Source organism: Salminus brasiliensis, chromosome 17 (assembly GCF_030463535.1).
Source record: "Salminus brasiliensis chromosome 17, fSalBra1.hap2, whole genome shotgun sequence".
Lineage (NCBI taxonomy): Eukaryota > Metazoa > Chordata > Actinopteri > Characiformes > Bryconidae > Salminus > Salminus brasiliensis.
Window position 1 is genome coordinate 8,108,247 of NC_132894.1, and position 27,504 is coordinate 8,135,750.

At 41.3% G+C, this 27,504-nt stretch overlaps 1 protein-coding gene across 2 annotated transcripts; it reads left to right on the plus strand.

Annotated features, from left to right (window-relative positions):
* The first annotated feature begins 544 nt into the window (after positions 1–544).
* On the plus strand, positions 545–27,403 carry LOC140538399 (guanine nucleotide-binding protein G(q) subunit alpha-like). Of its 2 annotated transcripts, none has more exons than XM_072660900.1 (7): positions 545–1,844; positions 16,299–16,483; positions 17,182–17,336; positions 17,648–17,776; positions 22,752–22,881; positions 25,866–26,019; positions 27,023–27,403. In XM_072660900.1, exons 1-7 carry the CDS (start codon positions 1,709–1,711, stop codon positions 27,211–27,213), a joined length of 1,080 nt encoding a protein of 359 aa, XP_072517001.1. In that variant the 5' UTR covers positions 545–1,708; the 3' UTR covers positions 27,214–27,403. The 2 variants fall into 2 exon arrangements, with proteins under 2 accessions (XP_072517001.1, XP_072517000.1); XM_072660899.1 differs by lacking the exon at positions 17,648–17,776 and adding an exon at positions 18,259–18,387.
* The last annotated feature ends 101 nt before the right edge of the window (positions 27,404–27,504 follow it).

The following is a 27,504-nucleotide window of genomic DNA, read 5'->3' on the forward strand; positions in this document are numbered from 1 at the left end:
TCTTCATTGTGCCAACTTTTATTTGACATGTTAAAGAACCCCTTTTCAGTACTATAGAGAACCCTTTATGCTTAGAGTGATGTAAAGAACCAAAGAACATTCAAATGGTTCTATGAATGTTTATATCAATCTAAATCCAAATCTTTTACTAAAGTTCCCTTAAAAATCATTTTAAGGGTCTACCAGCAAATACCAGTTAAGGGGGTTCTATATAGTACCCAAAAATGTTTCTAGTGGTGAATCCCTTTAAACTCAGATTTCAGTCCGTTTCTGCCTTTGATTTGCTCGTTTATGCAAAACCTGTGCAGCCAATCACGTTTTTAACTCGTGAATATTAAATCGCGTTTGATACAGGTGAGGCCCTCCCACGACGTTTCAAAGATGTATGAATATTCAACAAGGAATGGGCGTTGTCCGTCCAATCGGATCTCGGGATGCACCAAGTGGCACGCCTCTCGTGTTAAAAGTCGTTTTTCCGCCGTTCTGATTGGCTCTGCAAGCTGTCAATCACCCGCTCGTTTACAGCGTTCGCAGTTCCACGGCGATATATGCGATTCACAGGCTAACGGAGGCAGGGGCTGTGATGAGCTAAAATTTCTACACGGGATTTTTCCCCCCCGCCTCTTGTTTTTATGAAATTAGCAGACGCTGGTCACTATTAGATTTGCATCAATTTATTCCGACAGCGAAGATTATAGACAGGAATGAATTATTACATTGGTGTTTTAAGGTGCAAATGCGGTAGCTAGCTCGTTAGCCTAACTGGTTTTTTTTAGCTAGCCTGCTGGCTATCTGGTTTGTATTGTAACAGCAAATGTTTGCTAACGGTCCCCTGCCCTAGCCACTGATCACCAAGGTAACGTTACGGCGGCGGACGGAGCGGTTAGCGCGGGCTGCGTTAATCTGCACTGTCATGTTTTATTCCGTCCTGCCGTTCTTCGCCATCTGTTAGCTAGCTAGTCGTTTAGCGAGCTAGCGTGTCGGTTGGCTAGCTGATGGACAGTTTTGCGGGCGGTCTGTGTCACTACTCGGGCGCCGTTTGGTCTTGGTATTGGGGCGGTTAGCTAAGCTAGTTAGCGAAACATAGCACGGATGTCGTGGCAGGCAAGCTCGTCCCGTCCACACCGGGACTGAAGCTGCTTAGGGTTGGGGCATCAAAACACCGGCACCGCGGTGCACTGTCGGTGGGGAAAGTTCATTTCAGCCTGAGTGGTAGCAAGCAAGACTATTTGCTTTCGGTTTAGCTAGCTAGCTAGCTAATGAGAGAGCGAGAAAGGCAGAGAGGCGGTGGACATACACTACTAGCCTTCGTGCTAACTGAACCAGATAAACATTGGGTTCAGCTGGTTTGTTTGCGGACACTACTTTCGACCTAAGCTCGCCAGTAGATATTAAATGACCGGTGTCGTAACGCGTAGATAGCTAGCTAACTACGTTACCAGGTTTATCTTCTCCTTCGTGGCTAACCGATTTAGTTAGCTAGACATCCAGGGCCCTAACTAACCAAAGGCCCTGCGGTTATTCCCATCATTCGTCTCCCACAGCAGATCCCCCTGCTTCATATCGGAAGGCCTCTGTGATTTAATCTAAGAGCATATTCGCCTCCGTGTTTGGTCTCGTAACACTGACAAAAAAAGAGGGGGACACCTGCCAGAGCACAGACTCCGTGTGTTTAAACAGAGATTTGTATCTTAAAAACACTACGGCGATGACACTGGAGTCCATGATGGCTTGCTGCCTGAGTGAGGAGGCCAAGGAGTCGAAAAGAATCAACGCTGAGATCGACAAGCAGCTTCGCAGAGACAAGCGAGATGCGAGGAGAGAGCTGAAGCTTCTGCTGCTGGGTAATGTAGTTCACCGTGCTATGTTTTTCTTTATTTTACTATTATTAATATTCTCCATTCTTCACCTTCTGGACGTTGTCGCTTTATCAGGGTCCATATTCAGGTCCATTGGTGCTGGCTTTACGCGCTGTGTCCAAAAGTATCCAGACACCCTTTCTTACAGGCGTTCAGATGCGCGCACCCAGCTTGTATAGTCTCCGTTGAAAAGAGTGGGAGCAGCAGCACAGAAGGCTAAGGTGAACATGCCTAATGGCAAGCGTTGGCTAGAGGGGTGTAACCACCCCCCACACAGCATTAGGCAGTGGAGCAGTGGTTCCGCCTTCTTTAGAGTGAAGGAGCTCCGTCCAGTACTTTTGGTGTTGATTTGACCATGCCCAATGTCCGGTATTGGCTATAGGGGTTGGGTTCTTTGGAGAGATGGAGCTCCATCCAGTACCTTTGGGATGCTCTGGAGTAGAGTAGAGTAGAGTAGAATGATGTTGTGTTGTGGTGCAGAGGTAGTAATCCAACATCTATACAATGGTGTCGTTGCTGAATGCAGCCAAATCCTCACACTGGATGTGTTCCAACATCCAGTGTAAAGCCTAGATGTCCTAGAGAAATACTGCAGTGAAATACTCTTTCTTTAATTGCAGAAGATGCATCAGGTGAGCAGCTGTCTTCAAGGCTTTTGTATATCGTGTATGGGAGCTTTATTGTGGTTGTCTGTTTATGTGAGGTATTCGTTAATGGTATTGCCATGCATATGAGCTTTAATAAAACAACAACAACAACAACAACAACAAAAGACCCTCCATGGTACTTGGACTTTTGCCTTGGGGGACTTTTATTGCATTGCCTGCCTGCTTTGAGTGCCACTAGCAACAAGTACACCTGTCATGTAGCGTGAAAGCAGAGTGTATATTCTGGCAAAACAGCTGCAGAACGCTTGTTTCCCAGCTTTGCCTGCATTGTTTACTTTGGTTGTGCTTTTGCTCTGAAAGCTTTTATGAATGCAGTTAGATTTTATAATCCTGTTAAACCAAGGTGTTCACCAAGCTACAGAACAGGAGTTTGTGTCTCACTTTTGAACGTGCCGTTTCATAACACTACTGTTGTGCAGTGACTCTGTATGCACTTGCATTGAGGTCTTCAGCAATCATGGAGAATTATTTAATACTTAGACTGACAGTGTGTTTATCTTGCAGTTACATCAGTGTAGGATTATTGCAAATTAGGCTCAGCATCATAGTACTGGTCATACAAGCAGTACATCTTGAATCCAGGCTTTCTTCAAAGCTTGGCACACTTCGTAACATGTATGCACAAAATGCTCAGGTTAACCATCTTTTACTGAAAGTAGCCAGGTGGCATGGTGTCATCCACAGTGGGGTTGGGTATTATGATCAGAAAAGTGTTTTGATTGAATGGGCCACCAGAAGATTTTGAGAAATATTGTCTAAAACTATTAACTAACTAGAATATACCTATCTTCAATTAGGCCTGGCCAGTTATGCTCTATAAAACTTGCAGCAGTGGGGGGATTGAAACTAACAATATCTTAACAATCTTAAACATCTACAGCACTTAAGGAGCCTCTTTCTGCAGCCTTTTTAATGATGCATGCAGTGGATGAATGTTTGTTACGTGAAGGCGATTTCCAATAGCCTAGTAGTGTTTTCCCACACATAAGCGACACATTTTGAGGTAATGCACAAAAAACAGATCTGTGTCAGCCGATTCTCAACGTTTAAAGGACTCAATATAAAGGAAAAAGGCTTTGTATTGTTGAGTGAACGAGGACACACAGTTTCATTGATGCAAAGCATCACTCTTTTCCCCCTGTTGTGTTTTCCATTACTTACAGTCATTTTAACCCCCTCTGCATGCTCCCCCAGATTTGTTTCTGACATGTCTCATAATATATTTTATAATGCTTACCCCTTCTCCATATCTACACTCTTTAAAAAAATATATATATTTTTTTTGTAGTTATTCGACCTATTAGTGACCTCTGTTGTATTGTACTGCTCAAAATACCGTTAGAGGCCCTTTTAAAATAATGTAGTGTGTGTATTTTGGTGAGGTTAGCAATATGTGTGTTCTGATATAACAGTTAAGTTAAAGGAATTAGCAAGGGATACTGTAATGTGTAGTTTAGTACTTAAGGTTGTAAGGCTGTCTAAACACTCGAGTGTAGGAGCGCCATAAAAGCAGTTTCATCTAGTGTGTGTTATTAGTAAGCACAAAGCGAACCACACAATGCACATTACTTTTGTTAGTGGTCTTCTGGGTGGAAAGGGCTGTCACTATTGAGTTCATTACCTAATCAAATAACCCAGTATTCTGACTTCATAATCTGAGGCAAAACAATAACAATGGATTGAACTGAAGACTAACACAATGCATATTCATTCAAAGACACTGTATTGAGAGAGAGAGAGAGCTTTTTAAAAGACCCAGTAAAAGGGGATGAAGATGCATATAAATGAGTGTCTTATTCTTGCAGTAAGGGGAAAAAAAAACAGTTGGAGAACTAAAAATATGCAGGATCCCAGACGTCATCAATTCAGGTCCAGCACTCTTGGGTGATTTCCCTGCTGTGCTGGACATCAACCCTCCGGGACCTGAATTGATGACCCCTGCATTATCATCGTGCACACTGCCAGTTTCATTAGGAAGGTACATCTTACTTGATTCTTTTTTTAAATTGAGTGAAAGTGACAGCTCTAAAGGAGAAGAGAGGGCAGGAAGTGTACGGCCGCTCAGTAACACTTAATCAGCACGCTCTTTGTTCCAGCTGTCTTGACCATGCCTGGATGCAGTACGCTTTATCTAGCACGGAGTAGGTCCGATTGGTGACGTTCACCACAAATGCTGGGGAAACGTTTGATGGGTGGCAATAAGCCTCCTTTATTGTACTGTGGTTGTTATTTAATTTGCTGCAAGAGAAATGACCCATGTCTGGAACGCACTACACTTTGATTGTTTAACATGCTTAGGTAACACAGTCACCTTGCAATAGTGTCTATCTTTCAGGTTTATGAATTGGTTTCCAGGGATGAAGATCAGAAAGCTGCTTCATGCGTAGTTGACTGTTGAAGCTGTTTTTCTCCTCCGATTTTATTTATGTATGTATTTATTTATTTATTTATATATTTTTCTGTTTTTCAGTTAAGGAATCAAGTCTAATTTGCTGACACGCTCAAACGTGTGATGTGTTGCTGGTTTATGTGCTCTGTGTTCTGTAACATGGTTACTCTGCCTAAACCTACATGGCACTGACACCTTAACCCTGTTTATCATCTGGATTTTATCCTGCTAAGATTTTAGCCACATGCGTTTACACTTTGCAGTCAAATGTGTCTCTGTTTCGCCAGGCTGAAATCCGATCGCTGCGTGGGACGGGACGTGCCATTTGCTTGTTGCACGGTAGCCAGGTGTTTCAGTTGTACTGAGGGTGGGGTTTGGTTGTCGAATGCGAGAATGGATTCGCACTGCTGTAATGTGGCTTCAGTCCGTCTGAGACCACCTTCTGAAGTGGTTTGAGTGATCGGATTTGCATAGTTTTTAAACTGAGTCTTGGTTGCGTTTGCACCTGCATTTTTCTATGTGGCTCGGCCTTATCTGGATCCAATCCTGATACTCAAGACAAATGACCCAACCAGGTGTAAACAGGGTATTTCCATTGCAGATTAGGGTTACACTTTAAAATTGGGAGGTGGAGTAAAGAACCTTTAAAGAACCCCTTTTTAAAACCCAAATTCCGCACATCCCATTCAGCCAGTCAAGGGGTGCGTCCCAATTGTGTGCTAATTAGTGATACTTTTTTTGAGTATGTAGTATGTTACACCTATAGAAGCGTCAAGGCTGGGTAAACTCTGATATCTGATATCAGGAGCAGGGTTGGAGACCACTGGCGCACCTGTTGTCCACTTTGTCGTTTAGGTTGCAATAACTACATTCACATCCCTGGCATTGGCTACCACTCTTCTCCAGAGCCACTTGCTTTTGAATCATGCTAAACAGGTTGGAGAATGTAGTGTTGGGACAAAGCATCGTGAAGAATAGGCTTGGTATTAATTATGACGTCTGATTCACCTGAATTGCTTGAAACCAGTTTGCAAACTTTCAGGACCAATCAGCAACTTGTTTCATCATGGTCATGTGGTGCCCCACACTCATCCTGTCTTTGTAAAATAGTTAAATAGTATGTGGAACTAGGTGCACTCAGCAGTTGTATTAGAAAGGCAGAGTTTTCTGTAGGGTTTCGGTCAAATGCAGTCAGGAACGACATGCAGATATTTTGCATTAGTAGCCCAGCGTGACCTAAACATTCTTTTGTTCCGAGGTACAATAAACTGCGCCAATCAAAGACTACTCCATCATGTGGAGTCAGCAAGGTCACAAGGTACGTCGTTTGAACTTGGTAACATCAGTATGTGCAGAAGTGTGCTTTAATCGATCTGAAGGAAGGATTTTGTCAGGGCGTCTCTGTGTCGTCGCTTTGATTCTACTAGGCTGCTTTATGCTGCTCTGCTAGAAGTAAAACTTGTGTAAGGGCCCTTTTCCATGCAGTGGCGTCTCATTCCAATAGATATTTTTGATACAGTGAAATTTGATACAGTGAGTATGGCTAATTATGTCTGTAAGTATGTCTGTTAATGTGTCAGCTCTTAGAGCTTTCAGCCTTATTAAAGTAATGTTTTACAGTAATGCGCTTCCATGGGCTAATGGGGGGGGGGGGTGAAGTGGTGGGCAATATGATGATATTTTATTGTATCGTGCAAAGATTTGTTATTGTGGTGCACAATATTCTTATCTAAGCTTAATGAGGATAGTGTCGCTGTCCAATGAACAACCTGTATCTTCAAAATGACTTTTGAAGAAGAGAAGCCATACATGTCCTTAACTTGGAATGGAAGTCGGTGTGCAATACTCCAAGTCATTTAGAGCATTTCCATTGGTCTGTTCATCCAGAATTGTTCACACAGTGTACAGAACAGCTACAGGGTTCAAAACATGCATCAGTGCTTAAAGAACACTGATCAACTGCATGTTTCATTACAAGCGGTGTAATTACTCTGGTGCAGTGAATGGATGAAGTGCAGCACATGTTGAATATGAATCAGCGTGCTTATTATGGGACTGTTTGTATTTAAAAAGTTGTTTTTAAGGAGGTCCCTACTGATACATTTGTCTGTGATCATGTCCGTTTCGCATTATATATCGTTTATCATGTAAATATTGTGATATAACATAATATTTTTACCATATTGCTCACTCCTAGATGTTTCTACATACAGTATTTGAAGTTTATGTTTACGGCGTTTTTGCTGACACTTTTAAGGCTGTCGCACACCAGACACGCTGCACGATGAAGTGCAGAAGTATTAGCGAGCTCCAGTTCAAGTTTAAACTAACTTCAGGCTGGTGCTGGGCAATATGACCTCAAATCAATATCATGAGTTATTGAACTTGATTATGGTTAATGGATGATTATACAAGCTGCTGGAGTTGCTCCATTGGCTCTGTGTTTTTCTTCTTTGTCGTAAATTGGCCAGGTCGGAATCGCGTGACCGCAAACGCAGTAGTATGTTTTTAACGGGACAGGATATGAATGCAAGCAGTGGGGAAAGTATTACCAGAAAAAATCAACTTGTTAATAGAATAAGTTTTCAATAAAAATATCAGTATGGGCAAGATTGAGATTGGGAATGTTGGTTTTGAATTATTAATTATAATTTTCAATTAATTGCCCAGCCCTACTTTAAGCTCAGTTACTACCTAAGTTCAATTCCTGCAGAAAAACTGCTTATCATGGTCTTGTATCCCTAAAATGGCAGCTTTACAGGAGAAGGAAAAGTCTTCTCGACTTTCAGTGGAAGTCAATGGAAAAAGATTTAACTTCGAGTCTTTTTGGAGCATTTCTATTGGTCCATTCATTATGAAATGTGGACACAATGTGCTGGACTGCCAGATTCACACAGTCAAAATGTGAAAAATGTCTATTGGTTCTGAGCTCAGGTTTGACTTCTCCTGTCTTCTTCTCGTTTTCTCAGACACCGTGTGTTTTGTGTATGTGCGTGCGAGTGCTCTTGTGCAGTGAAAGAGGCTACAGTGAGAGAATGAGGTCGAGCTGAATGTGTGTGTGTGTGTGTGTGTGTGTGTGTGTGTGTGTGTGTGTGTGTGTGTGTGTGTGTGTGTGAGAGAGAGAGAAGGAGAAAAAGAGTGTGTTGGCGTTCTCCACTGGAGAGACCTGAGCCGAGGGCAGCAGCTCTCCATGTCGGCCCACGCTGCTGCTGCTGCTGCAGCACACACAAACGCATGCTGTTGCTGTGTCACATGATCCGCATGAAGTGAAAGGGAGGGAGGGAGGTTTGGTTTTACTCTCACTCAAAGCTGTATTTAAAGGAATGTCCATCACTTACCTCTTCACGCCAATCAGTGACGACTAGCCTCCATTCATTGTTAACAGGGCTGTGAAGATGCAGGGTTATATTTATAGCATATGGCTAAATATCTGTAATCCAGAGCGACTTAAAAGTTGTGGGACAGAGGTGGGCAAATGGAGCGTTGGGGTCTTGATCAGGGTCTGTTGTTTATCTGTTTCAGTCACGTGAGGCGTGTCATGTGGCGGCCATTTTAATGACCAGCTTCTGCTGCACCTCAGTGTGTGAATGATGGAGAAAGAGAGCAGATCTTAGTCCTGAATAACCAGTAATTGTTAAAATCAGTAACTGCACACAACGATTACGGTTCGGATTGTGAGCACCGTACCATGATGGTACGGTGAGGGTGTATATTCATCTTTATTGTCTAAAGAGTCTGAGAAAGAAATTTGACGTACTGTCCTAATTTTGAGATCCTGACATTTCTTTTTAGTATATACTTTTTAATACTGCAGTATACAGTATTACTGTTATTCCGCCCAACTATAGAATTAGTGCTAGGGCAGTGCGGCATAGTTAAGTCCAATATGAGTGTGAAGAATCCTTTGTAGGGCCTTTTTAAAATTGTATTTATTTATTAAAAGAGTGTACTAAACCGAACAGCCTTCGGTGATGGAACAAGTGAGAAATGCAGCCTTCCTCCACCTCTGCCCAAGCTTTGAGCGGCAGCTTATGTTTTAAAATGCATGCTGATCAGCATCCAATGGATTTAGGCCCCTCCCACAATGCTCTCTGCATGCCCAGTTTCATTTATGAAAGTCAAGTCAAAGAAGGAAAAATGCCTGTTTGTTTGCAGGTCCTGTTGACTTTGAGGAGAAATGTGCTTTTACTTAGTAATCCAGCTTCTTGGTTGGCAGTTGCCAAAACAGCACAGCGGATTCTGCAGACTTGACTACTCCTGCTTCTACATGATATTCTTCATACAATATTTACCTGTTAAAGGAGTGTTGGCACATCTACTCCACAATGGCTCTGTGTTGAGCACACTGGATGAGTCAGAGGTGTAAAAGGGAGTGTGTTTTCTTTGGCACGCCCAGCCTGAGTCCGATTGTGTTCTCATGCAGTCAACAATCAGAAATGCCAGAATTGTTGGCTGCCCTGTTTTAGCATTTGGCTTTAATGTCAAGGTTAACGCTCATTATCGCGGGTGATGATCATCTGATGATGATCATGGACATCCATCTACAATTCAGTAGATGTTGCTATACTTGGATTTGGGTCTTGAGGCCTAGATGGCCTTGCTTGGTCTAGTTTAAAAGAGCTTACTTGATAAAAAGGTTCTTTACTAGTTTAAAGGTTCTTCACACTCCCAGATACAATCATGGTTCTTTAGGGAACCAGAAGTGGTTCTTCTATGGTATATGGCAAAGAACCCTTTGAAGCACCTTTTAATTTTTGAGAGTTTAGAACAGAATAGGAATGTTCCCCATCCTGAACAGCAATGCAAACTACTTTAAAGCTTTATTTATTTTTGGTTAAGTTCAGTACAGTATTTTCTGAGTCCAGTATTTAAAGAACCAGAGGTTAAGTTGGTCAAATGCACTGAATTTGAAGTGATATCAGCGTGATCGTTTGTCATACACCTTTCAGTATCCGCATCATTCAATTAGTGATTGCATCATCCTGTCACAACAGCACATTTCCACTTTCCCTTTTCAGATATTGGTCCTGTATTCAGATATGATTTCTAAACCAGGCTGACGTGATGCTAAGTGGAAAGTAGGAGTATACTGGCTTTGCTTTGTTTACATGTGAACACACAGAGCCCTAAGTTTATTATTCAATTATTAGTCATAATGCAGAAACTATTATGATTTGTGTGGCGGTAACCTTTTTCCACAGGGTTCTGTTTTAGGGTTTGTGAAACTGATGCTGATTGTGTTATATAAGGGTGAAGAACTTAAGTGTAACCCTATGCAGAGGGTTTAAGGGGTTAATAAAAGCCTTTATATTTACACACAGGTCTAATCACTGTGAGTGTAAGAGACTGTGGTATCATTTGCAACACCAATCACATACTTTTTACCGCAGAATGATAAGGTGTGTGTAAATTTGCATGCAAGCGTAAAGCTATGCAAACTCTCTCCACATCATTTCCATGCTGAAACCTCTTGTTGCAGCGAGACGTCTGCAGCCCATGTGTAAATGTGTGCAGTGCTTGAGTGGTGTGTTCAGTGATTTGCTTTCTGTTCTTGGTGTTTAATATTAAATGACCAGAATGTAAATTATTGAAATCAGAGAGTATTTAGATCGTTTTATGGCTAAGATAACTCTGCTGTTTTCTGATTGGCTGGGCTGTTCTGTTATGCCTTATTTGAGCTTTTCTAAGAACTTCATTATGATATACTGCATATACTGGGATAAACTGCAGAAGGATGAAGGGGTGGAGATATGTAAATAATTAGGTTCCTGTGACCTCCGAGAAACTGTGAAGCTGTACAGACAAGAAGTGAATGGTATGTTTAGAAATTTTACAAATATACACACATTACTTCAATCCTTATTTGCATAAAGTGATGGGATTTCAGTTTTCTGTGATTGAGCCCTGTAAAGGAATAGTTCATTTGATTGCTGGACATGTTGTGATCACATGCCCTGAATGCAGTGAGACAAACAAGGCATGTCTGGTACCTAACATGTGGTTCTTTAGTTTAGCACTGGGGATGCTAGCCTAACATTGCTAACAAACGCTGGGCTTACGCTGTCCCCAATCTCAACGTAGATGTGGCCTGAATACATTTGCATTTAAAATACATGTGCAGTCCAGGACTAGGCTTAATCCCTGTCCTGGGAACGAGCCCTTAGTGTTCTGCTCTAGGCTCTGAGTGCATGTCATGCCTCTTGTCTGTTCCTCTTACCTTTGGTCATATAGCCTACTAGAAAGCTTGGCCAGAAGCATCCTACCTCTCTATATCCATGAATGGGCATTTTAACTGATGATCTGGTGGCCATAAAAGATACTGGCTTCCCATATTATCCAGATGGGTGGAGCGGTGCTATCAAACAGGAACCAAAATAGGCCTGGCCATCAGAAAAAGTCCATTACAAGGCAAGGAATGCAGAAAATGCCCTAAAAACCAAGAATGGGCCATCTTGTTATATGGCTGATCTCTTGGTTTCTGGCAATCAAGATCTTTCCCCACTTCTTGATATGAGCCTCACAATTAAAATCCCAGGCCGCTTTCTTGTCATTCCGCCTGCCTGTTTAATAGACAGAACCTTTTAGAGTGCAGTTTTGGATCTCACTCGCTGAAGGGACCAATTGGAAATGCTTTGACGGGACTTTGTACTGCCAACCACTCTGGTGTCCCAGGCAACAAGATGTCTGGCTGCCAGGGTGAGAGTGGTGAGGGGGAGGGTTAAATCTTATGACGGAGGGCAGGCAAAATAAATCACTGGCTTTTATATCCGCCCGCAGTTGTCTGAAACAGCTGCGGACAAGCCTGGTGCATGATTGGAAGCAGGTGAATTCATCTCGCGCTGCTTACTTTTAGATGCCCCCCCCCCTCCAAAGATGATATAACTGTGAAATGCTGCAGTCATATTGCAGTTATGTTATCTACATATTGTGATTGTGATGATACGCCTTGATGATTGACGACCGGCCTGCAGTATTTTGGTTTGTTGGATCCCACTTTGAATCGTCTGTGGTGCATCTCAATCCGGACGTGGGCAACACCGCTAAAGAGGCACCTATGTTGACCAACATCACATTAGCAGTGATGTGAGGAGGAAATGCCTTTAACCCCTTGAGAGAACAAGACCAATTGTGCTCTCTCTGATTCTGGCTACTGATGGCAAGCAGCAAGACTCAGACATTCTGTGGTGTACACATAGCTGGGACACAAGTAGAGTGAGAGATGCGACCAGTGAAGAAAACTGGCAGGATACACTCACCCAACATGGATGTTACTGCTGAACTACGGAAGTTTCTACATGCAATGCCCACACGCTAAACCTGGCCCTTCAGCAAGCGCTCAGGATGGCCATTGTGTCTGTGTTGTTGGGAGCTCTGAACGGGTGGGTTTTTTTAAATGAATTAAAATGTTAAATAAATAAATAAACAAACACAACCAGTCATAGCAAGGCTAATACACAGATGTTGAGCTGCTGTGGTTGAATGTAGATGCTGAGGCAGATAAAAAGCCCTACAAAAAGACGCCTGTGGTAGGATGCGCGTTTCGAGACGTTCCCAGAACAAAGAATCAGGGCAAGCAAAACACGGCAGGGTAAAATTAGTGTGGCATTCGCAGCTAATTAATCATTCGTGGTCAGATTGATAACAATGTACAATTGGTTCCTTCCACTGAAGCAGTAATCGCCTTGTGAATGACCACAAACGTCACAGAGGGAAAATAAAGTGACCCATCTCCATCAGAAGGCCGCCCCCGATTGGTCCAAGTGCTGTTTATGATCCGACATCCTCCCCCCCCACCCGACTGGAGCACGTTAGGCATGAAGCATAAGTTGCCATGGCGATGTGTCCTGGTTAAAAGTGATCCACCGTCGCGAGACAGAAAAATCTAACCTTGACTCAAATGTGTTTTATTCATTCGCAGTGAAAGAGTATGTTCTCTGCTGGCTCCTTGTTTTAAGCACTGGCTCCACATTTAGCTTTTCAGATGCGGTAGGTTGGTGTGCTCAGATGTAGGAAAGGACGTTGATCCATAGTCATGCTCACCATAAAGACCTGACCTGACCTGCCTTGGTCACCTTGTACATATACATATTTCGGTATTGTGCTTTATTTTACCCATTGGCTTCCCTGCCCTTGCCCTTGGAGTGCACGTTAATTAACGGGTATAAAATAAAATCGATATATAATAGATACATATGAAATGCATGTCAAGTGATTGTATTTAACTAATGTTTCCTATTTTTGGTCAGTTTCTCAGTCAGGGTGGAGCCCTTTTTTGCTGTGAGGAGGGTGCACCGCTTGGCCTGCCCTTTGAAAATCCGTTTACCGTGTGCTAAATGCTGTAAAGGGTTGCCATGACGACCATCTCTGCACCAGGACCGTGTGCAGTGGCCAGTGTAGCCTGGTTTCTGTCTTATTGCTGTTGTGCATGCTTTGTTTTCACCAATTGAGAAGCTATGAATCTGAATCCTCTCTAAAATGAGAAACCCTGAAACCAGGTCAAAGCTGGTTAAACTGCAAACCTGTCTGTACCGTTGTTCAAATCGTGAAGATTTTCCTTTTAAAAGGGACGTCTTCTCTTCTTCCTCTGCTACTGTACAAGGTCACCACCAAGGCTGTGCAGGTCAGAACTCTCATACTGTAAAAGTCTCTGTCTCTGGCCTGACCCAGATTTTACTGCACAGCATAACCTACTAGGGAAGAAAAGCCCGTAGAGAGCTCCAGAAGAATTTTGTCATTATAAACTCAAAGTGAGGGTGATGAAATCACTGTGATGGCGCTCATGATCGGTTAATGATCAGTCTCATATATAACTTTTTCATTTTGTGGCAGCATTACTGTCTGGTTCATCTGTTTGGAGGATATCAGTGAACCCCCGAAGGACGAAGCAAAAAGGTGAAGGTGCTCCTGGATGAAACCATGGATGATCAGAGGGATGGGTTGTGTTGGTGAAAAGGTCATAGCAGATCTTGTGAAGTTCACCCGAGTGTCTTAAGGATTTCTGCAAGTTGCAGCAATCGGGGCGTTCTGCCGCAAACCATTTCCATACGTTATTTAGGTGTGGTCTTCATCTTGCAGATAAACAGTATTGATATGATGTGGAAGAATAATGGGAGGTTTTTATGAGGCAGCAAAATGTGACGTTAAAATGTTTACATTTTTATAATTTTATATATTTCCAGCACGACTGTTTCTTATTACTGATCTGTAATATCATTATTCACTTGCCTCAGAAGCAAGTTGATCAGGCAAGACATGGTTGATATCCGAAGCTTGCTTGTTTAGTTTTGGACAGGAGATATTGGGTACGGTAGCGAACACAATTAAATGAACTGAAACAACAATTGATATCTATAGAGATTCATAGAGAATGTTTTAAATACATTATTCAGATTTTTTTATTATTATTTAAATCAGACATCATTATATATCCAAAACCCAGTGTTTATGTTCATGAGAACGCAGTGCTGCTCACGGTTCGATCTGAGAAGGTATCTGTTGGTATTTTTGGCAAAAATGTACTGGAACTGTTGGAGTATTAATTATAGGGCTGTTCCCGACTCAGAATTTGCCGTTCAATATGAAGATTTGACTCTTCGTTCATTATAGTTTCCCAAATCAGTAAGAGAGACTCTGTTTGATTTAAGGGTTGTATAATGTCATGCTGCCATATGGATTTGTGGAATATTAAGACAGACAGTAACAGTATGTGTTTTTTTTATGTTTAAAGTGAGCTCTTAAACTTTTTTTATTTTGATTTTAGTTTAATTTTATGTCATTGTATACATAAACTTTAATAAAATTAAATAAACAAATAATGGTGAATTATTTTTAGATGAAAAGAGGGTAGGCATGACCAATTTGCATCATTGCAATTTTGTAAATAAATTGATAATTTCTTGTCTTCTACAGGCTTATTGGGCAAATGGATTTTTTCATTTAAAATAAACTAACAAGTAATCATACTTGTGATTTAGAGTCTGAAATATTTTAAGATAAAAAGAAGCAGTGTTTGTCTTCAGGGTCTTTTTCCTGCACAACAAACAGCTAATAGATTTAAAATGAGATAAGAAATAAAATAATATATAAAATAAATAAAACTTACTTACCCAGATAATTGAAGAATGGACACCTAGATTATCTTACCTGTTTTAAGTGGTTTGCTGTTTTTAGTGCTGTTGAATAAGTGCAAGCAACCTTTGTTAGGATTCCCCTTCAGAAATGCCTCCATACTTCAGAACTTTTCTGAAACTTTGTTACTGCTAGCCTAACTTACCACCCCGTCCACCTCAGCTTCTCAGCCTCAGCCTCACATGTGATCACATAGATTTTCATGAAGCAAGCGTGCCAGATATACAGCCCAGCTAGAATGTAAACAATATTTGATTCCCATTGTTTATAATTCTTTGTTAAAATTTTATCTTTTGCATTTTTGTGTATATTTTACTGTAGTCTAGGTCAGTCCAGGTTTGCAGAAAATCGAAGCTACTGTTTGGGAGGAAGAAGGCCCGAGTGTTGCCGGCCTGAGACTTGAGGTTTACTGCAAGAACTCTGTCTGAAGGAGCTGTGCTTATGCAACCAAACCGTTTAATGGGATTCCCCTGTCAGCATTCAGCCAGCTGTGTGTGTGCTTGTGTATGTATAAGTGAGATAGGCAAAGAAGTTGAAGTTAGCAGGGGCAGCACAATGACACTGTCTCTTTTCTCTCTTCAACCAAACGAGTCGTCTTGGCTGCTTCTTCTGCTGTGCAGGAAGCCTGCTGCATCTTCTTTCTTTAAAGGACCATGAGTGTTGCATTGCCGCAAAAGAGAAATTCAGCAAAGTATCAAGTTAATGTGCAGTCCATCAGCCAGGACCTGGGATATCTGCAGTTTGCTTCTATGGTTTACTGTGGGAGATGCTTGGACTGTTTGGCTCAAAAATCAATTAAAAGGCTGTAGAAACAAGTTTTTGTAATCTGTTTCCGTATAGTGGCATGAATAGACTTCTGCCATTCAGGTATCTATAAGGAGAAGTTTATTGGGTGTAGTGTTTTTGGGTGTGCATTTGGATATGAGCTTGGTGGCAGTCTAACCCCAGTGTTTAGACTGGGCGATGTTAGCCTAGTATCTCCCTTTCTAAACTAAAGAAGCAAATGTCATATCTTTGCTGATCAACTGCATCTGGGGCCAAATATTAATTTACTTATTTGTGCCCAACTTTTCCTTAAATACCTTTGTCCCCGAACTGCTCAGGCTTGCCATCTGGCTTTGTTGCCTTCCACAGTTGCTTCTTGTTTTAAAAAGGACAAATAAGTGTTCTCTGCCCTCTTACAGTATTTTGGGATATTGTGTTTATTCAGCATTTCTTATACACTTGTTTTTTGTTTGTTTGCTCGCCTTACAGGCACAGGTGAGAGTGGCAAGAGCACATTCATCAAACAGATGCGCATCATCCATGGATCCGGCTACACCGATGAGGATAAGCGCAGCTTCACCAAGCTCGTCTACCAGAACATCTTCACCTCCATGCAGGCCATGATCCGTGCCATGGACAACCTCAAGATCCAGTACAAGTACGAGCAAAACAAGGTGAGAACCTAAGCTGGTTGAGGCATGGTGCTGTCCTGGGTAGGAGATGAGCAGTATAGTATGAATGTAACCTTATAGTACCTAACGATACTTTAGGGCACAGTTTATTAAAATAATGATGAATGTACTCCGTTTGCCAAATCGCTGAAGTGAGGTGTGAACAAATGACTACATACAGTGGCCAATGTAGCCTGACCACTGCACATGTATCTACAAGATGAAGATAAAGCATTTAAATTTAATGCAATCTGATACTTTTACCTTTCCTGTACAGAGTTACTGTAATGTAATCTGATTTGTTGTTCAAAGAGTCCTCGTGATATGATATTGGCAATCTGTTGGTTTCCCAAACCAATCCTTGGGTACCCTAAGAGGTGCACATTTTCGCTCTTTTCCAGCTCCTACTTGTGCTAGGTATTTAGTTGTTGATCGATTTGGTTCCAGGATTGTTGGTATTGGTGAAATATTGATTCATGAAGGTTATTTATATACAAATAAAAGAAACCTGATCTACGCTCTTACACTTTTTTTAATATATTGGGGATAGGTAAGTGACTTGATGTCTGCTAGTGTGAACGCAGGGTGAGGGTTCTCTTGAGGCTGATCTGGATAAACACCTGAGCTAATCTGGTCCTGAACTTTTGTAGCCTTCACACCTTTGAAAGTCATACAATACAGGATTTTGATGATGTTCACAGGCAAATGCATTACTGGTGCGAGACGTTGATGTGGAGAAGGTGTGCTCGTTTGACCAGCCCTACATCAACGCGATAAAGATGCTGTGGGCCGACCCGGGCATCCAGGAGTCCTACGATCGCAGGAGAGAGTACCAGCTCTCTGACTCCACCAAATAGTGAGTGTGTCTGCAGTGTTTTCCACAGCTTCTAAATGTCTGTGTTTTTTTTCAAGGTATTATTACATTCAGTTGTAATTTATTTATTTATTTATTTTTAATAAACATATGTAGTTGTTAGTTACGTAATAGCCCAGGGACAGTTTGTCACAGTTCTATTATGCAACATTCACATTCATCTGTTGACTGTGTAAGCTTACACACACTTCAGTGTGAAATGATTAATGCCTCATTATGCAAAACATCTGTGCTCAGGTACATTACATGTGTTTGCTGTATTTCTCTTTGCTGTAATTGGTTCACCTCCACAGTTACCTTGGCGATTTAGAGCGCATATCCACCGCAGGGTACGTGCCCTCCCAACAGGACGTGCTGAGGGTCCGAGTGCCCACCACTGGCATCATAGAGTACCCTTTTGATTTGGAGAATATAATCTTCAGGTACCGCTGACCCCAGACTGGATGTGGCTATACGGTCGCCTCTGCTGCTGTCCAGGCCCTCTGCCACTGCACTGCTGCCTGCGCGGATCGCATTCTCTCTCTCTCTTGCGCTCTCTAAATCTGAGACTTGCTCTGTCACAGTCTCTGCCACTGCCACTGACCCTCTCTCTACTTAATGCCGCGGAATCAAATGTTTCGTTGTTTTTAATGACTGGCTAGATTTTGAAAAGGTCAGCGAGATGTTATCAGGGCTTCGACTGCTAACTGAGACGTCATGGGCTTGGTGGTGGAGGGCCGCTGAAGACTCGGAAGCGTATCGGTTCAAATTGCTGAACTGCAGGATCCAGACTTTCCTTTTAGTGTTCCCAGGAAGGCAGATGATTTGGGAATTTGATTATCTGCTGTCATGCCTCAATTTACTTTCTCTTTCTGTTTGTCTCTTTCTCTTCCTCTGTCTCTTGCTGCATCTTTTCTGTCTCTAGCTATCTAAGTGATCTGGATCGTATTGCTGACTCGTCGTATCTACCAACCCAACAAGATGTGCTTAGGGTTCGCATTCCGACTACAGGGATCATTGAGTACCCTTTCGACTTGCAAAGCATCATTTTCAGGTAGAAAATAGTGTCAGGAATTCTTCTTCCATTTTAATGTCATCATGGTCATTTGTGTGTTTTAATGGATGTCCGTCATGTTTTGTGTGCTGAAAATGGATCACTGAGAAGGTCTGGAAAGAAGTGCTCAACCCTTCGTCCCCTGCTGTACTGACAAGTATAATTGTTCACTTCAGTCATTAAGGTTCATCTTTTACCCTGTTTCTGACTTGTCCAAAGGTCATTTTATAAAAATTCCATGTGTAGGTTACCTGAACTATAGACCTGTTCATTTGAACTATGTTACAGTAAGGGTCAGGGTCCCTGAAAGAGTTCCTAAGAAAAAAACTATTCTTTAGATAAAACTAAAAGTTTCTCAAGCAAGTTCTAAAATATGCCATTAAAAAGGTATAATTGTAAGACGCTCTTCACTGAGGGCAAAATGGAGAAAAAGCGATTAAACAACGTGTTCAAATTTAAGGAAACAAGAACTAGAAGTGACTGTGGAGGAAACGGCCAAAAAGAAGAAAAACTCCTTTTTGGAAAAGAAAACCGCTGCGTAACGTTGGAAAGCCGCAATTGTTCTTGTGTAGAAGTTAACTGGAATTCTTTTAAGAACAATTTCCTTTAATCCTGTTGGGATTAATTGGACATTAATTTTGTTAATTCAGTAGTTTAAAGTTTTGAGGCAGTTATTTTTTGTCTTGAAGCTTTTTGAAGAATAACTCATCTTAATTCTTCTTAATTATGAAGCATGAATATTATATGAATCCAGAATTAAGTTATTAGATTGTTTCTTCAGTCTTAACTTCTTAGGAGTTATTCTTTCGTTTTTCTTGCACGTATGATAGCCTCACACTTTTCTTAGACAGTGAGGTAGACCTCTAAAATGACGTTTTAAAAGGGTGAATTACTGGAATTAATGTCTAATTTGTCCAGATTAAAAGTGGAAATTGTTCTTAAAGCAACACTGGATATTTTAGTGTTTCTATTTTGCATTTAATTAAACACATTTAACTAAATAACAAATTACAGAATGTGTCTTGTGTTTTAAAAGCTGTAACTGCAACATAATGCAAACTGCCAAATGTAACAGAATATTAAGATTCCTTTGAACTTCAATCCAGCAACATTTTCAGGGATGTACTTCATGATGTTTGCATTTTTAATATGCGGACTACATCAATCTGAATTTGAGCAGGACTAGCGTGTTACAGCATCTTTACAAAGCCTGTACAGGGTGTGTGTGTGTGACGGACTGCAGCTTTGTGAACTCCGCAGCCTCTCTTCCTCCAGTTAGGAGAGAAGAGGATACCGCTGAACAGGAGTGATTACGAAAGCGCGCAGATCGATGGGGAGCCAGCATGTTGAGCCCGCCTACGCGGACCACCGCTAGAAATAGCTCCACTCCCAACGAGGTTCAGCTCGAGAGGTTCCCTCTCTGCTCAACACGTTCACAGAACAAACGCACTTTTAAGGACATTCTCGGCTGTAATCCTTGTTGCGCTGTGATGTATTTAGCAGCGCCGTTTTGACATCTAATGATTATTTAACCTGGCATTTAACAGCAGAGGAGTGCTCTTGTGGTCTCTCCTAGAAGGCGAAGAGCCTCAGCGTGAATTAAGCTAGAGGCGATTTTAAGAAATGGAGGGGGGGAGGCTTGGGGCTAGCGACGGCTCAAACCACGTAATGCCTACACGCTTGCATGCCAAACGCCTCTACCTCCAAACGTTTAATTGCTTTGGAACCAGATGAAATTATCTCGCTCTCCTGTAGCTCATCCTACACACAAGCACTTATCCTCGTAAGTAGGTCAGTCAGTCATCCTAGCTGCAGGAAAAGAGGTTGGCTGAAGCGAAGGAGCTTTATTTTAGGCCAGCGCTCCTGGAGGAGACCATTTATCAAAGCTGTATGCCTGGCCGATAGGAACGCAGGTAGCAAGACCCAGGAGCCTACACAAAACACATCTGTGCTTAGATTGCCTTTTAAAAATGTCTGATTCACTTTTCAACTGGGTGAACTGCTGAGAATTGGTGAGCTTACTGTGATTTGTGTGGTCAGAAAAGAATTGTTAGGCGACCTGGTGGCTTCGTATTTGTCATACTGTCGTACGGGGGAAAGAATTAGGACAAGCTTTCTATTTTAAATTTGGTTTGGTTTGTTTGATCTTGTGTAATATAAGTAAATATCAGAGATTAATTGCAAAAAGTTGAGCATGTGATTTCTAATTGTTCGGGGATCTTTTTAAACCCCTCCCCGGGCTTCTCTGCATCCACACCCTTCTTTCTGAAGCCCTCAAAGAACTCTTTGGATCTGGACATGGTTATCTTCACCAATCACTTCTACAATCAAGGGCTAACCAGACTAAATATCTGAGCTTAAATTAAGATGGGCACCTCCAGAATCCTCCCCTCTAACCATGTTCCTCCCCTGCAGCCCATGTTTTGGACCTGTGATATGTTCCTCACAAGAAAATAGCATTTTTTTGGTTATATTTTCCAAATTAATTTAAAATGAAATGTTAGTTTAATGTATTTAGTTTACTCTTGCCCAAATTCTCAAATACTCAGCATTGTTCAAACGAGATCAAATGTCCACATGTTCTAAAGGTTTTAATAGACTGATCTTGAAATAAATCCGAAATAAAAAGAAATACAGGATGTGACACGACATCATAATGCAAGTTAGACATTAAGATTCAGGCCTTGGTTTGAGAATTTTCTCTGACAATTTGAATTAAATACCCCTGCTGTAGAAGTACCACTATTGGGGTCCATTAAAAAGGTTTGTTATAGAGATGGGAGAGTGTGAAGAACATTTTAAAGGTCTAAAGAACCATAACTTAATGAAAAGTGTCGTTACCAATTTAAAGGCTCTTCACACTCCTTTTTTTCTGTATTTAACTGAAACTGATTCCTCTGTGGCATTGCTTATATAATCATTTAAAGCAGCTTCTATTTCTAAGAATGTAAAGCAAGTTAGCTGTACCTGATTAAATAATGTTTTTTTTTTTATTTATTTTTTTTTTTATCCTAATAGTTGACCAGAAATCTGAATTAACATTTTAACCTTGGTTCCCATCCCTCGTCATTTTAACGGTGCAAACCCAAGGTCTATTATTTAGTTGCTAATCCAAATGAAGAAATGGTTAACAAATCATTTGTAAGAGTTAGCATTTTTGTGGCGTCCCAGAGGGTTCTGTTTTAGGTTCTGTACATTTTGTTGTATTTCTTTAATTGAGAGTAAAGTGGTCTGAGTGTGAAGGACTAAAGTGTGGGCCTATGTCCCTGGTGTAAAGCTAGATTGTGGTATCACCAGGCCTTATCCAGCGACCGCAACCTGTAACCAGTAACGACCATCCTTTATCTAGCAGATCCGCTCGTCTAGTTCAGAGGCCCCCCTGATATACAGTGGTTTGTCAGACTAGGATGCAAGACGTCAGTTCTGTTACTGTATGTCCCATTTGCTTGTGAATAATGAATATATGATTGTTCTGAGATCTGTCCATGCTAATGCTTTGCTGTTTCTAAGCTCAGAGCATGTATGCAGATTTCACACTTCTTTCCTGCATGCTGTTCTTTTCGTCGCATGTCGTTTCCTGCCAGAAAGACAGACTTCTTCCGTTATCCCAGTGGCTTGTGCTGTTTACTTCCTGTCGAATCACTATTGCAGCTTGTCAGTGAATCAGATCATAAGAAAAGCTAAACAGTTCCATTTCACAAAGAGGTGTGAAACCCACAGTACTGTTATAAATATAGAGATGTTTTAAGTTGTTTGTTAATTACAAAAAAGTCCTCAAATAATCAATAAAAAAGCATATCTGATAATAGCTCAGATTACTAATTGACGTTTTGACAAAATATTTAAATGAGAACTCCTTGCAATTGGAAACTGTAAATTATTAAACACCTACAGTTTCTAGAATCCAGGGTTAGGAGTCCTAGAGAGCACAGTTGGACTTGCTCTCTCAGGGTGGGTTGATTTTAATCAGCGGCAGTTTGAAAAGCAGTGAAGGCGGGGACATGTGCTAGGCTTCACCTTTGCTAGTGATGGGGGTGTTACATGAACAGGGATTGGGTAATTGGCCTTCCAAATTGGGTAGAAAAATTAGGTGAAATTAAAAATAAATAATACATACAATTTCTAGACTGAAACCTGTTATCGTTTGACGGCTACCCAAGTAAACCCTGGATTGATTCAACTAATATTGTGTTATGGAAAGATTACAAAAAAATGTTGTTAGTCTGAAAGGGTGTTTGTTTGCTTCAGTTTGATAACTGGCAACATAAACCTAACCAGGAATCTACATGGATTTGGGATGAACCTTGTGGACGGTGCTGTTTTTCTACATGATCATTTTCTGCTGCTTCTTCCCTCGTTCACAGGATGGTGGATGTAGGAGGGCAGCGGTCGGAGCGCAGGAAGTGGATCCACTGCTTTGAGAATGTGACGTCCATCATGTTCCTGGTTGCCCTGAGCGAGTATGACCAGGTCTTGGTGGAGTCTGATAATGAGGTATTCACATTTAATCAGCTCGAGTCTTGCTGGGGACGAAAACACACACAGCTGAAAGGCCGCAGAATCTAGGCATACTGATACGGATGAGGGAAGGTTTCATGTGCAGTGTAATGCACACTGCAGAGCTGCTGCATTCAGTTCAGAGTTGGGTGGAGTACAAATTCAAGTAGCCTTGCTAAGTGCTTGCTGCAAACGTGCTTACTTAAATTTCAAGTTTAAAGTGTGGGAAGATAAAGTTGATGGAGTTGGTAAAGCGCACTGGAGAACACTGCTACCTTCCATATGGCAGACTGGGGTTAGAGGAGGATGGGTTCTCCTTTGGAGTTTGCTTCCTGTCATGGTTTCTTCCGCTCAGTCTAAGGGGGGATTTCCTCGCCACTGTTGCCCTTGGATTGCACAAAGAGGCTCGGACCCGGATCTCCATAAAGCTGCTTTGTGACAACATTCGTTGTGAACAGCGCTATATTTAAAGACCACTGTATCCACTGACAGTGTGGATGTAGCTACATAATAAAACGAGTCTGTGATTTGTCTACAAAGACCACTGCTAAAGATCACAGATCTCCTTGTGTTAGACTCGGAGAGCCTTTCTGAATAAAGCAATTATTCTGTGATCTCCTCTTTATAGCATATTAAGAGTTGGACTGCAGACAGCAGGGGACTGTCCACTAGCTAGCAGTGTTTTTGCATATAACTACAAAGGTGTGGGTTTAGTTTTTCTTTTTTTTTTTTGGTGAGGAAGGCTTCATTATTACACTGCAAGTGTATTTTGTTTGTTGACTAATTTATACTGCCTGAATGATCATATTCATCAGTGCTAATAGTCACATTAACTGTGCTTTCCTGTGTAAAGCGCTTGCACTGGCTCCTGGATTGATCTTGAGGTGTGAGAAGGCAGTAGACATATAATTAAGTTGGGTACAGTATAGGATTTTACATTTTAGGCATGATTGTCTTTTCCCAATAAATAAAATAAATAATTAAAAAATAAATAAAATATAAAATAAATAGACTTAAGATGTTCAACCAATGATTTAGCCGTATTTACATCCTTCAGCGGATTTGAAAGAATTCCTCCCTCAGCCCAAAAGTAAGTTATGCGTATAATGTCGTATCTGCTTATATATTTGGCACAGAGCTCAAGTTCTGTGCAAAATTAAATATCTGCATCCTCACACACTTGCCTCAAACTGTGTCGAGATTTTGGGTTCTCATTAATTGGCTTGCTTAAGGAGTTTCTGACACTGTGTGTGATGTCAAATTCTATAGTAAAATACACAAAAATGTCTGGCTTTTTTGGGTCAATCGACTACATTTGGGCTACAGGGGGAAAATGGGCAAATCTAGTTAAAGCTTTGTGATTCACTTGAATGCATGGGTGTCTTTTCTTCCCACACCTCTTATGGCTGTAGCTTATCCCACAGTTCAAGCATCAAGACCACGGTCTGTTGTTTTTCATTTCTCCAGTTGTTTACGGCGGTGGGGTGTGAGGTAAAAACCATGTACTCAGTACCCAGCCTTAGGTAGCATTCCTTAAGCCTCAGTTCATCCTCGTCCTGCCGTGTCTATCTTTTAAAAAATGAGTAGATATCCTCTTGTTTGCTTTTCGAAACCTGTTTGAAAAGCAAGGTGGTAAATATTCTTGTGGTTCTTGTAGTCAATAGCTGGAATCGTGGCATGAGTGTTAGTTTTCTGCACAAAATTATCTGCAATGAAAGCCAGCGATTTTAGTGACTTAACTTCAGCCTCAGACTGTATCCACTCACATAAAGGGTGTGGATGTAGCTAAATGATGAACGGAGCCTGCAATTTGTCTACAAAGACCACTGCTAAAGATCACAGATCTTATCTTAGACTCTTAGAGCTTTTCTGAATAAAGCAGTTATTCTGTGATCTCTTAGTCTTTATATCAGTTTTTGAGAATCAGTAGGGGTGAGTGTGTGTGAGTGTGTTTTAGTGAGAAGCAACAGCAAAAAAAATGTCCATTTGCATGTATTGATAAAAAAAAAAATGCTGGTATAATAATTGCTGGTTGATTTTATCATTTGTATTTTGCTTAAACCATGCCATAAAGGAGATCATTCCGTCAGGTATTTTAACGTGCTTTATTAATTTGCAGTTTAATCAGGGGCCAGATTCACAAACATGTTATAAAAAAATGTTTTTTTTTTAATATATTTTCTTATATATGAAGTAGAAAGAAAAGCCTGATAAAAACTTGGTTCACCATTTCTATCTTAAGAACAGCTGTCATTCTTCAAAAATCCCCTTAAATATTTTCTTAACCTTACAAAAGCCTCACAGTTATTTCAGACTGTACGAGTTCAGAAGGTCAGTCTCTAAAGTGATCAGTTTGAGAGGTAGAATCACTACATTTAACAGGATTAAAAGTGCAAATTGTTCTTAAGTTCCTGTTTGTTTCTACATAAGGAAAATTTATGGCACAAAAATTTATTTTTTCCCTGGTTCCTCCATCATCACTTTTAGTTCTTGTTTATTGAAACTTTGTGAATGCTCAGATTGATTCCGTTTTCCCCATCCACTGCATGGATGCTATCAACTGCATTGGTTCTCCTTGTTAACGATACGCCGTAAAAACAAGATGCCTTAATTTTTTTTTGGTCTTTGTATTTTTTTTTTTTTTTTTTTTTGTCTTAGGAAATGGTTTGTGAATTAGACCCTTGGTTGCTTACAGATAAAAAGAAAAAAATCCCACAAATCAGAGATTAAAATATGAACCCATCCCTCCCTGATGCAATGTGCTTTGTTTTAGCAACAGTGTTCTAGTGTCCAGATTTCCCACCTAGCCCTGAGGGCCATCTAGCCAGACCACATTTTCCACATTTTTATTCTGTTCCAGCTTCTTACACCCCTGTAGCTAATGACTGTAGAATGCAGATGTTCTCTCTGATACTGTAAGAAATGGCTTTGCCTCTGTTTCACGTTTGATTTCGTTTTTTCTGTTTCTTTTTAATATACAGAACCGAATGGAGGAAAGCAAGGCCCTCTTCCGGACGATAATCACCTATCCCTGGTTCCAGAACTCCTCAGTCATTCTGTTCCTTAACAAAAAGGACCTGCTGGAGGAAAAGATTATGTACTCTCACCTGGTCGACTACTTCCCCGAATTTGATGGTAATTTTTTGTTGTTGTTGTTGCTCCTTAAATTCCTCCCAGCCTCCCATTGTGTCTCTGAAGTCTTTTGAATGAAAGGCTACAGAGACACCATGTGGAAAGGATGTGCATTACAACTTTTTACAGTTGCTGAACAGAAAAGACCATAACCTACACCGTTATAAACTGTTATAGACTGAATCGGCAAATTCTGCGAATTGATTTTTGTCATTTGTCACACAAGCGAATCCAAAGTGGACTTTTTGCATCTTAGTGTCCATATGCAGATCTCTTGTACTTGTGAAGTGTAGTGCCATGTATTGTGGTCTCCATACTCATTGTTGGCTTGGCGTCTAAGCTTAGGGGTATATTTGGGATCGTAGCCGATATAAACTAGTGTAAACTAATGTTTTTGGGAGTCTGTTTTAAAAAGATTTGATTTCATTTTGGTGCATTTCTATTGGTCAATTCACCATGTGAAGAACAACTTATTACAACCCGAGTGGTCCAGCAGAATAAGGCACTGTCACTATGACCAGAAGATCACAAATCCCGGTCATGTTGCTAGCCATCGACAGCCGGGGCCCTAAAAGAGCATGATTGGCCTTGCTCTCTTCAGGTTGGGTAGATGGAACTTTCTCCCCACATCAGTTTGTAAAAAGAGTAACTGGCTGGCAGTCCAGGTGTTGAAGGAGGCTTGTGTTGGTCTTCACTCTCCCAGTGTCTGGAGCTTTGTATGTAATGGGGGAGAGGATCTATAGGTTGGGTAATTGGGGATCCAAATTGGGGGAGAAAATGTGTAAAAAAAAAAAAATTTAATAAAATAAATAAACAAAAATATTGGCCAGATTTACATTTGCCAAAGTTAATATAAATCTTAATGCAAAAAGAAACTGAACCTTTTGTCTTAAAAACCTCATCTGATGTGATTTGTAGGCTGTTGGCCTTCTTAAGCTCTTCTTTGTTAGGACGTTCCTCTGTAGCAGGTCCTCTGAGCAGTCACACCTCTGTTTCCTGCTTTCAGGTCCACAGAGAGATGCGCAGGCAGGGCGCGAGTTCATCCTGAAGATGTTTGTGGACCTGAACCCGGACAGCGACAAAATCATCTACTCTCACTTCACCTGCGCCACGGACACGGAGAACATCCGCTTCGTCTTCGCTGCCGTCAAAGACACCATCCTGCAGCTCAACCTCAAAGAGTACAACCTGGTGTGAGGGGAGGAACCAGAAGGAGGGAAGCCTGCAGCCCAGGCAGAATGCGATTTTTATGTACCCCACACTCTCTCTCTCTCTCTCTCTCTCTCTCTCTCTTTCTCTCACTCTCACTCTCTCACACACACACACACACACACACACACACACACACACACACACACACACACACACACACCCCTTCAAACACACATTTGCATACATACAAACACTCTTAACATAATCAAAACTGACACAGCCCTACTCTTTACAGGCACAGATGTTTGGTATTTGTAGTTCTTTTCTTTGGCCATT

What these genes read in the sequence shown, in the direction of transcription:
- LOC140538399 (XM_072660900.1), top strand. Translation starts at nt 1,709, where the DNA reads ATGACACTGGAGTCCATGATGGCTTGCTGCCTGAGTGAGGAGGCCAAG. An exon ending in GCTGAAGCTTCTGCTGCTGG is followed by an intron (nt 1,845 to 16,298) that starts GTAATGTAGTTC and finishes CTCGCCTTACAG; the next exon opens with GCACAGGTGAGAGTGGCAAG. An exon ending in TGGTGGAGTCTGATAATGAG is followed by an intron (nt 22,882 to 25,865) that starts GTATTCACATTT and finishes TTTAATATACAG; the next exon opens with AACCGAATGGAGGAAAGCAA.